The following is a 12,371-nucleotide window of genomic DNA, read 5'->3' on the forward strand; positions in this document are numbered from 1 at the left end:
CCTCGCTCTCCACATCCATCCCTCGCTCCCCACATCCATCCCTCGCTCCCCACATCCATCCCTCGCTCTCCACATCCATCCCTCGCTCCACACATCCATCCCTCGCTCTCCACATCCATCCCTCGCTCTCCACATCCATCCCTCGCTCCACACATCCATCCCTCGCTCTCCACATCCATCCCTCGCTCCCCACATCCATCCCTCGCTCTCCACATCCATCCCTCGCTCCCCACATCCATCCCTCGCTCTCCACATCCATCCCTCGCTCTCCACATCCATCCCTCACTCCCCACATCCATCCCTCGCTCTCCACATCCATCCCTCGCTCTCCACATCCATCCCTCACTCCCCACATCCATCCCTCGCTCTCCACATCCATCCCTCGCTCTCCACATCCATCCCTCGCTCTCCACATCCATCCCTCGCTCTCCACACCCATCCCTCACTCCACACATCCATCCCTCGCTCTCCACATCCATCCCTCGCTCTCCACATCCATCCCTCACTCCACACACCCATCCCTCACTCCCCACACCCATCCCTCACTCCACACATCCATCCCTCGCTCTCCACATCCATCCCTCGCTCTCCACACCCATCCCTCACTCCACACATCCATCCCTCACTCCACACATCCATCCCTCGCTCTCCACACCCATCCCTCGCTCTCCACACCCATCCCTCGCTCTCCACATCCATCCCCCGCTCCCAACACCCATCCCTCACTCCCCACAAGCTCAGAAGTCTGCTCTGAGTGTGACGATGGTGATTTGGATAAATGACTTGCACAGGAGAGGACAGGCACCTGTAGAGAGCTGCGTTTATAGGGTACATAGAGAGTATTCAGCTTTACCTTCTACCACCAGCTGGGCTGAAGCAGTCACTGCATCCACCTGGTTTCTGGCCGTGCACAAATATCTCCCCGAGTCCTGAGTTGTTACTCTCTGAAGGCTTAATGTGTTCTCATTAGTGATTGCGTACCTGCCAGAAAGTGACTGGGTTCAGACAAATGATGCCATTACTGAGTCCCCAGCAAAACAGGAACAAAAAAAGCCCATTCTTTAATGTATGGGAATGTTACTGGCAATTAGAAATAACCGGCCACTACGTATATCAGCAAATATACACTGTAATTACACATACCTCCCAGTAGGGAGCGCTCCCTGCTCTTTGCTCCATTGTACAACAGGTCTGGGGACCCCCTGTGCTCCACACAGAAACTGGACAGTGCTTCCAGACTTTGTGACCACGTCTCCTGGCTTACTGGTGAACTGGGGGGGTTCTAGGAAAAAAGGGCGAGTTGGAAATGAGTTCTCATGAGATGAAATAATTTACCCATACAGGATGACAATGAGAGACAATGGAGATCTGTAGTGTGGGGAGCCCCATACAGTGCACCATGACAATGAGAGACAATAGAGATCTGTAGTGTGGAGAGCCCCATACAGGACACCATGACAGTGAGAGACAATGGAGATCTGTAGTGTGGGGAGCCCCATACAGTGCACAATGACAATGAGAGACAATAGAGATCTGTAGTATGGGGAGCCCCATACAGTGCACCATGACAATGAGAGACAATGGAGATCTGTAGTGTGGGGAGCCCCATACAGTGCACCATGACAATGAGAGACAATGGAGATCTGTAGTATGGGGAGCCCCATACAGTGCACCATGACAATGAGAGACAATGGAGATCTGTAGTGTGGGGAGCCCCATACAGTGCACCATGACAATGAGAGACAATGGAGATCTGTAGTGTGGGGAGCCCCATACAGTGCACCATGACAATGAGAGACAATGGAGATCTGTAGTGTGGGGAGCCCCATACAGTGCACCATGACAATGAGAGACAATGGAGATCTGTAGTGTGGAGAGCCCCATACAGTGCACCATGACAATGAGAGACAATGGAGTTCTGTATTGTGGGGAGCCCCATACAGTGCACCATGACAATGAGAGACAATAGAGATCTGTAGTATGGCGAGCCCCATACAGTGCACCATGACAATGAGAGACAATAGAGATCTGTAGTTTGGGGAGCCCCATACAGGACACCATGACAGTGAGAGACAATGGAGATCTGTAGTGTGGGGAGCCCCATACAGGACACCATGACAATGAGAGACAATGGAGATCTGTAGTGTGGGGAGCCCCATACAGGACACCATGACAATGAGAGACAATGGAGATCTGTAGTGTGGAGAGCCCCATACAGGACACCATGACAATGAGAGACAATGGAGATCTGTAGTGTGGGGAGCCCCATACAGTGCACCATGACAATGAGAGACAATGGAGATCTGTAGTGTGGAGAGCCCCATACAGGACACCATGACAATGAGAGACAATGGAGATCTGTAGTGTGGGGAGCCCCATACAGTGCACCATGACAATGAGTGACAATGGAGATTTGTAGTGTGGGGAGCCCCATACAGTGCACCATGACAATGAGAGACAATGGAGTTCTGTAGTGTGGGGAGCCCCATACAGGACACCATGACAATGAGAGACAATGGAGATCTGTAGTGTGGGGAGCCCCATACAGGACACCATGACAATGAGAGACAATGGAGATCTGTAGTGTGGGGAGCCCCATACAGTGCACCATGACAATGAGAGACAATGGAGATCTGTAGTGTGGGGAGCCCCATACAGTGCACCATGACAATGAGAGACAATGGAGATCTGTAGTGTGGGGAGCCCCATACAGTGCACCATGACAATGAGAGACAATGGAGATCTGTAGTGTGGGGAGCCCCATACAGTGCACCATGACAATGAGAGACAATGGAGATCTGTAGTGTGGGGAGCCCCATACAGTGCACCATGACAATGAGAGACAATAGAGATCTGTAGTGTGGGGAGCCCCATACAGTGCACCATGACAATGACAGACAATAGAGATCTGTAGTATGGGGAGCCCCATACAGTGCACCATGACAATGAGAGACAATAGAGATCTGTAGTATGGGGAGCCCCATACAGTGCACCGAGACAATGGATATCTGTATTGTGGGGAGCCCCATACAGTGCACCATGACAATGAGAGACAATAGAGATCTGTAGTATGGGGAGCCCCATACAGGACACCATGACAATGACAGACAATGGAGATCTGTAGTGTGGGGAGCCCCATACAGGATGACAATGAGAGACAATGGAGATCTGTAGTATGGGGAGCCCCATACAGTGCACCATGACAATGAGAGACAATGGAGATCTGTATTGTGGGGAGCCCCATACAGTGCACCATGACAATGAGAGACAATGGAGATCTGTAGTGTGGGGAGCCCCATACAGTGCACCATGACAATGAGAGACAATGGAGATCTGTAGTGTGGGGAGCCCCATACAGTGCACCATGACAAAGAGAGATAATGGAGATCTGTAGTGTGGCGAGCCCCATACAGTGCACCATGACAATGAGAGACAATGGAGATCTGTAGTGTGGGGAGCCCCATACAGTGCACCATGACAAAGAGAGATAATGGAGATCTGTAGTGTGGCGAGCCCCATACAGTGCACCATGACAATGAGAGACAATGGAGATCTGTAGTGTGGGGAGCCCCATACAGTGCACCATGACAATGAGAGACAATGGAGATCTGTAGTGTGGGGAGCCCCATACAGGACACCATGACAATGAGAGACAATGGAGATCTGTAGTGTGGAGAGCCCCATACAGTGCACCATGACAATGAGAGACAATGGAGTTCTGTATTGTGGGGAGCCCCATACAGTGCACCATGACAATGAGAGACAATAGAGATCTGTAGTATGGCGAGCCCCATACAGTGCACCATGACAATGAGAGACAATAGAGATCTGTAGTTTGGGGAGCCCCATACAGGACACCATGACAGTGAGAGACAATGGAGATCTGTAGTGTGGGGAGCCCCATACAGGACACCATGACAATGAGAGACAATGGAGATCTGTAGTGTGGGGAGCCCCATACAGGACACCATGACAATGAGAGACAATGGAGATCTGTAGTGTGGAGAGCCCCATACAGGACACCATGACAATGAGAGACAATGGAGATCTGTAGTGTGGGGAGCCCCATACAGTGCACCATGACAATGAGAGACAATGGAGATCTGTAGTGTGGAGAGCCCCATACAGGACACCATGACAATGAGAGACAATGGAGATCTGTAGTGTGGGGAGCCCCATACAGTGCACCATGACAATGAGTGACAATGGAGATTTGTAGTGTGGGGAGCCCCATACAGTGCACCATGACAATGAGAGACAATGGAGATCTGTAGTGTGGGGAGCCCCATACAGGACACCATGACAATGAGAGACAATGGAGATCTGTAGTGTGGGGAGCCCCATACAGGACACCATGACAATGAGAGACAATGGAGATCTGTAGTGTGGGGAGCCCCATACAGTGCACCATGACAATGAGAGACAATGGAGATCTGTAGTGTGGGGAGCCCCATACAGTGCACCATGACAATGAGAGACAATGGAGATCTGTAGTGTGGGGAGCCCCATACAGTGCACCATGACAATGAGAGACAATGGAGATCTGTAGTGTGGGGAGCCCCATACAGTGCACCATGACAATGAGAGACAATGGAGATCTGTAGTGTGGGGAGCCCCATACAGTGCACCATGACAATGAGAGACAATAGAGATCTGTAGTGTGGGGAGCCCCATACAGTGCACCATGACAATGACAGACAATAGAGATCTGTAGTATGGGGAGCCCCATACAGTGCACCATGACAATGAGAGACAATAGAGATCTGTAGTATGGGGAGCCCCATACAGTGCACCGAGACAATGGATATCTGTATTGTGGGGAGCCCCATACAGTGCACCATGACAATGAGAGACAATAGAGATCTGTAGTATGGGGAGCCCCATACAGGACACCATGACAATGACAGACAATGGAGATCTGTAGTGTGGGGAGCCCCATACAGGATGACAATGAGAGACAATGGAGATCTGTAGTATGGGGAGCCCCATACAGTGCACCATGACAATGAGAGACAATGGAGATCTGTATTGTGGGGAGCCCCATACAGTGCACCATGACAATGAGAGACAATGGAGATCTGTAGTGTGGGGAGCCCCATACAGTGCACCATGACAATGAGAGACAATGGAGATCTGTAGTGTGGGGAGCCCCGTACAGTGCACCATGACAAAGAGAGATAATGGAGATCTGTAGTGTGGCGAGCCCCATACAGTGCACCATGACAATGAGAGACAATGGAGATCTGTAGTGTGGGGAGCCCCATACAGTGCACCATGACAATGAGAGACAATGGAGATCTGTATTGTGGGAGCCCCATACAGTGCACCATGACAATGAGAGACAATGGAGATCTGTAGTGTGGGGAGCCCCATACAGTGCACCATGACAATGAGAGACAATGGAGATCTGTAGTGTGGGGAGCCCCATACAGTGCACCATGACAATGAGAGACAATGGAGATCTGTAGTGTGGCGAGCCCCATACAGGACATCATGACAATGACAGACTATGGAGATCTGTAGTGTGGGGAGCCCCATACAGGGCACCATGACATTGAGAGACAATGGAGATCTGTAGTGTGGGGAGCCCCATACAGGACACCATGACAATGACAGACTATGGAGATCTTTAGTGTGGGGAGCCCCATACAGGACATCATGACAATGACAGACTATGGAGATCTGTAGTGTGGGGAGCCCCATACAGGGCACCATGACATTGAGAGACAATGGAGATCTGTAGTGTGGGGAGCCCCATACAGTGCACCATGACAATGACAGACTATGGAGATCTGTAGTGTGGGGAGCCCCATACAGGACACCATGACAATGAGAGACAATGGAGATCTGTAGTGTGGCGAGCCCCATACAGGACACCATGACAATGAGAGACAATGGAGATCTGTAGTGTGGGGAGCCCCATACAGGACACCATGACAATGAAAGACAATGGAGATCTGTAGTGTGGGGAGCACCATACAGTGCACCATGACAATGAGAGACAATGGAGATCTGTAGTGTGGGGAGCCCCATACAGTGCACCATGACAATGAGAGACAATGGAGATCTGTAGTGTGGCGAGCCCCATACAGGACATCATGACAATGACAGACTATGGAGATCTGTAGTGTGGGGAGCCCCATACAGGGCACCATGACATTGAGAGACAATGGAGATCTGTAGTGTGGGGAGCCCCATACAGGACACCATGACAATGACAGACTATGGAGATCTGTAGTGTGGGGAGCCCCATACAGGACATCATGACAATGACAGACTATGGAGATCTGTAGTGTGGGGCGCCCCATACAGGGCACCATTACATTGAGAGACAATGGAGATCTGTAGTGTGGGGAGCCCCATACAGTGCACCATGACAATGACAGACTATGGAGATCTGTAGTGTGGGGAGCCCCATACAGGACACCATGACAATGAGAGACAATGGAGATCTGTAGTGTGGCGAGCCCCATACAGGACACCATGACAATGAGAGACAATGGAGATCTGTAGTGTGGGGAGCCCCATACAGGACACCATGACAATGAAAGACAATGGAGATCTGTAGTGTGGGGAGCCCCATACAGGATGACAGTGAGAGACAATGGAGATCTGTAGTGTGGGGAGCCCCATACAGTGCACCATGACAATGAGAGACAATAGAGATCTGTAGTGTGGGGAGCCCCATACAGGACACCATGACAGTGAGAGACAATGGAGATCTGTATTGTGGGGAGCCCCATACAGTGCACCATGACAATGAGAGACAATAGAGATCTGTAGTATGGCGAGCCCCATACAGTGCACCATGACAATGAGAGACAATAGAGATCTGTAGTGTGGGGAGCCCCATACAGGACACCATGACAGTGAGAGACAATGGAGATCTGTAGTGTGGGGAGCCCCATACAGGACACCATGACAATGAGAGACAATGGAGATCTGTAGTGTGGGGAGCCCCATACAGGACACCATGACAATGAGAGACAATGGAGATCTGTAGTGTGGAGAGCCCCATACAGGACACCATGACAATGAGAGACAATGGAGATCTGTAGTGTGGGGAGCCCCATACAGTGCACCATGACAATGAGAGACAATGGAGATCTGTAGTGTGGAGAGCCCCATACAGGACACCATGACAATGAGAGACAATGGAGATTTGTAGTGTGGGGAGCCCCATACAGTGCACCATGACAATGAGAGACAATGGAGATCTGTAGTGTGGGGAGCCCCATACAGGACACCATGACAATGAGAGACAATGGAGATCTGTAGTGTGGGGAGCCCCATACAGGACACCATGACAATGAGAGACAATGGAGATCTGTAGTGTGGGGAGCCCCATACAGTGCACCATAACAATGAGAGACAATGGAGATCTGTAGTGTGGGGAGCCCCATACAGTGCACCATGACAATGAGAGACAATGGAGATCTGTAGTGTGGGGAGCCCCATACAGTGCACCATGACAATGAGAGACAATGGAGATCTGTAGTGTGGGGAGCCCCATACAGTGCACCATGACAATGAGAGACAATGGAGATCTGTAGTGTGGGGAGCCCCATACAGTGCACCATGACAATGAGAGACAATGGAGATCTGTAGTATGGGGAGCCCCATACAGTGCACCATGACAATGAGAGACAATAGAGTGTAGTGTGGGGAGCCCCATACAGTGCACCATGACAATGAGAGACAATGGAGATCTGTAGTGTGGAGAGCCCCATACAGTGCACCATGACAATGAGAGACAATGGAGATCTGTAGTGTGGGGATCCCCATACAGTGCACCATAACAATGAGAGACAATGGAGATCTGTAGTGTGGGGAGCCCCATACAGTGCACCATGACAATGAGAGACAATGGAGATCTGTAGTGTGGGGAGCCCCATACAGTGCACCATGACAATGAGAGACAATGGAGATCTGTAGTGTGGGGAGCCCCATACAGTGCACCATGACAATGAGAGACAATGGAGATCTGTAGTATGGGGAGCCCCATACAGGACACCATGACAATGAGAGACAATGGAGATCTGTAGTGTGGGGAGCCCCATACAGTGCACCATGACAATGAGAGACAATGGAGATCTGTAGTGTGGGGATCCCCATACAGTGCACCATAACAATGAGAGACAATGGAGATCTGTAGTGTGGAGAGCCCCATACAGTGCACCATGACAATGAGAGACAATGGAGATCTGTAGTGTGGGGATCCCCATACAGTGCACCATAACAATGAGAGACAATGGAGATCTGTAGTGTGGGGAGCCCCATACAGTGCACCATGACAATGAGAGACAATGGAGATCTGTAGTGTGGGGAGCCCCATACAGTGCACCATGACAATGAGAGACAATGGAGATCTGTAGTGTGGGGAGCCCCATACAGGACACCATGACAATGAGAGACAATGGAGATCTGTAGTGTGGGGAGCCCCATACAGGACACCATGACAATGAGAGACAATGGAGATCTGTAGTGTGGGGAGCCCCATACAGGACACCGAGACAATGGAGATCTGTAGTGTGGGGAGCCCCATACAGGACACCATGACAATGAGAGACAATGGAGATCTGTAGTGTGGGGAGCCCCATACAGTGCACCATGACAATGAGAGACAATGGAGATCTGTAGTGTGGCGAGCCCCATACTGTATGATGTAATAACCAGTCTCACCCAACACAGAGATCTGCGCAGCACGACTTGTCTTCTCTCCGGCCTGATTGGCAGCGACACAGATGTAGACCCCAGAGTCCGTCCTCAGTGCGCGGGCAATGGTGAGCTTACCAGCAGCAAACTGAGAGGTAACGAGAGATGGATCAGTAACGGCAGAAAATAACCATAAAGAGACTTTTAATACAAATAATTTACTCCTTACTTATCATGTTGTCCCAGTCACCGCACATTCTGTATATGAGGTTAGGTCGTTGCTTATCACGTAACAAGTAGAATTTGGGGCAACCCAGAGAATACTTACTAATGTCCAATGAAATACTGTGCGCTCAGACTGTCCGTGTGCCTATATGGAGATACTACAGGTAGATTCTCATGCCATTTGCTCTTATATTTGCCCGAATGCTAAAAGAGGAAGTGCATTACTTACGTGACAAGACGGAGGTGCCTGCGGCCGGCTGCACTCTATCACAGGCGGATCGAGGGCACTGAACCGACGAAAATAAGAATTCCCTCTGCAGACTGCATGGGGGTGGAAGGTGTATTTAGGGGATTTCTGTAGTTTTTGTGCGGAGCCACAAAGCATATTTTGCAAATAAAAGGTCTCAAATTTCATCAGAAGTCGGGAACTGTCCTAAGTCTTCAATGGGAAGCCTTGTGCCCCTTTATAAAGAAAGGCGCACCTAGTACCATACTAGAGATAGAATGCAGGAGCACACCTAGGACTATACTAGAGATAGGGGTGGTCATTCCGAGTTGATCGCTAGCTGCATTTGTTCGCAGCGCAGCGGTCAGGCTAAAAAACGGCAGTTCTGTGGATGCGTCGCAATGCGCACGCGTGACGTATGGGCACAACGAACGATGCAGTTTTGCAAAGGGTCTAGCGATGCATTTCAGTCGTACTGCTGGCCGCAGAGTGATTGACAGGAAGAGGGCGCTTCTGGGTGGCAACTGACCATTTTCAGGGAGTGTGCGGAAAAACGCAGGCGTGCCAGGGAAAACGCAGGTGTGGCTGGGCGAACGCTGGGTGGGTGTGTGACGTCAAATCCGGAACTGAATGGTCTGAAGTCATCGCAAGAGCTGAGGAGGTTTTGAGCTACTTTAAAACTACACAAATTTTTTTTGCAGGCGCTCTGCGATACAACCGTTCGCACTTCTGCTAAGCTAAAATACACTCCCAGTGGGCGGCGGCATAGCGTTTGCATGGCTGCTAAAAACTGCTAGCGAGCGATCAACTTGGAATGACCCCCAGAATGCGGGAGCGCACCTAGGACTATACTAGAGACAGAATGCGGGAGCGCACCTAGGACTATACTAGGGATAGAATGCAGGAGCGCACCTAGGACTATACTAGGGATAGAATGCAGGAGTGCACCTAGGACTATACTAGAGACAGAATGCAGGAGCGCACCTAGGACTATACTAGAGATAGAATGCAGGAGCGCACCTAGGACTATACTAGGTATAGAATGCGGGAGCGCACCCAGGACTATACTAGAGATAGAATGTGGGAACGCACCTAGGACTATGCTAGGGACAGAATACAGGAGCGCACCTAGGACTATACTAGAGATAGAATGCGGGAGCGCACCTAGGACTATGCTAGGGATAGAATGCAGGAGCGCACTTAGGACTATGCTAGGGATAGAATACAGGAGCGCACCTAGGACTATACTAGGGATAGAATGTGGTAGTGCACCTAGGACTATACTAGGGATAGAATGTGGTAGTGCACCTAGGACTATACTAGGGATAGAATGTGGTAGTGCACCTAGGACTATACTAGGGATAGAATGTGGTAGTGCACCTAGGACTATACTAGGGATAGAATGTGGTAGTGCACCTAGGACTATACTAGGGATAGAATGTGGTAGTGCACCTAGGACTATACTAGGGTTAGAATGCGGGAGCGCACCTAGGACTATGCTAGTGATAGAATGCAGGAGCGCACCTAGGACTATACTAGTGATAGAATGCAGGAGCGCACCTAGGACTATGCTAGGGATAGAATGCAGGAGTGCACCTAGGACTATACTAGAGATAGAATGCAGGAGTGCACCTAGGACTATACTAGGGATAGAATGTAGGAGTGCACCTAGGACTATGCTAGGGATAGAATGCAGGAGTGCACCTAGGACTATGCTAGGGATAGAATGCAGGAGTGCACCTAGGACTATACTAGGGATAGAATGCAGGAGTGCACCTAGGACTATACTAGGGATAGAATGCAGGAGCGCACCTAGGACTATACTAGGGATAGAATGCGGGAGTGCACCTAGGACTATACTAGGGATAGAATGTGGGAGCGCACCTAAGACTATACTAGGGATAGAATGCGGGAGTGCACCTAGGACTATGCTAGGGATAGAATGCGGGAGTGCACCTAGGACTATACTAGGGATAGAATGCTGGAGCGCACCTAAGACTATGCTAGGGATAGAATGCGGGAGTGCACCTAGGACTATACTAGGGATAGAATGCTGGAGCGCACCTAAGACTATGCTAGGGATAGAATGCAGGAGCGCACCTAGGACTATGCTAGGGATAGAATGCAGGAGCGCACCTAGGACTATACTAGGGATAGAATGCAGGAGCGCACCTAGGACTATACTAGGGATAGAATGCGGGAGTGCACCTAGGACTATACTAGAGATAGAATGCAGGAGCGCACCTAGGACTATACTAGGGATAGAATGCGGGAGTGCACCTAGGACTATACTAGGGATAGAATGTGGGAGCGCACCTAAGACTATACTAGGGATAGAATGCGGGAGTGCACCTAGGACTATGCTAGGGATAGAATGCGGGAGTGCACCTAGGACTATACTAGGGATAGAATGCTGGAGCGCACCTAAGACTATGCTAGGGATAGAATGCGGGAGTGCACCTAGGACTATACTAGGGATAGAATGCTGGAGCGCACCTAAGACTATGCTAGGGATAGAATGGAGGAGCGCACCTAGGACTATGCTAGGGATAGAATGCAGGAGTGCACCTAGGACTATACTAGAGATAGAATGCGGGAGCGCACCTAGGACTATACTAGGGACAGAATACAGGAGCGCACCTAGGACTATACTAGGGATAGAATGCTGGAGCGCACCTAGGACTATGCTAGGGATAGAATGCTGGAGCGCACCTAGGACTATGCTAGGGATAGAATGCAGGAGCGCACCTAGGACTATGCTAGGGATAGAATGCTGGAGTGCACCTAGGACTATACTAGGGACAGAATACAGGAGCGCACCTAGGACTATACTAGGGATAGAATGCTGGAGCGCACCTAGGACTATGCTAGGGATAGAATGCTGGAGCGCACCTAGGACTATGCTAGGGATAGAATGCAGGAGCGCACCTAGGACTATGCTAGGGATAGAATGCTGGAGTGCACCTAGGACTATACTAGGGATAGAATGCAGGAACGCACCTAGTACCATACTAGAGATGGAATGCGGGAGCGCACCTAGGACTATACTAGTGATAGAATGCAGGAGTGCACCTAGGACTATACTAGGGATAGAATGCAGGAGCGCACCTAGTACCATACTAGAGATAGAATGCGGGAGCGCACCTAGGACTATGCTAGGGATAGAATGCGGGAGTGCACCTAGTACCATACTAGAGATAGAATGCGGAAGCGCACCTAGAACTATACTAGGGATAGAATGCTGGAGCGCACCTAGAACTATACT

At 50.3% G+C, this 12,371-nt stretch overlaps 1 protein-coding gene across 3 annotated transcripts in view; it reads right to left on the reverse strand.

Moving 5' to 3' along the window:
• The window catches only part of ROBO4 (roundabout guidance receptor 4), a 303,902-nt gene that overhangs the window by 167,891 nt on the left and 123,640 nt on the right, over positions 1–12,371 (reverse strand). For all 3 annotated transcript variants that reach the window (XM_063943751.1, XM_063943752.1, XM_063943753.1), the window contains exons 4-6: positions 8,683–8,803; positions 1,144–1,282; positions 854–981 (exon numbers count right to left, since the gene is read on the reverse strand). In XM_063943751.1, coding sequence (XP_063799821.1) covers positions 854–981; positions 1,144–1,282; positions 8,683–8,803 — 388 coding nt within the window. The remainder of the gene's footprint in view (positions 1–853; positions 982–1,143; positions 1,283–8,682; positions 8,804–12,371) is intronic.

This window comes from Pseudophryne corroboree, chromosome 10 (assembly GCF_028390025.1).
Source record: "Pseudophryne corroboree isolate aPseCor3 chromosome 10, aPseCor3.hap2, whole genome shotgun sequence".
Lineage (NCBI taxonomy): Eukaryota > Metazoa > Chordata > Amphibia > Anura > Myobatrachidae > Pseudophryne > Pseudophryne corroboree.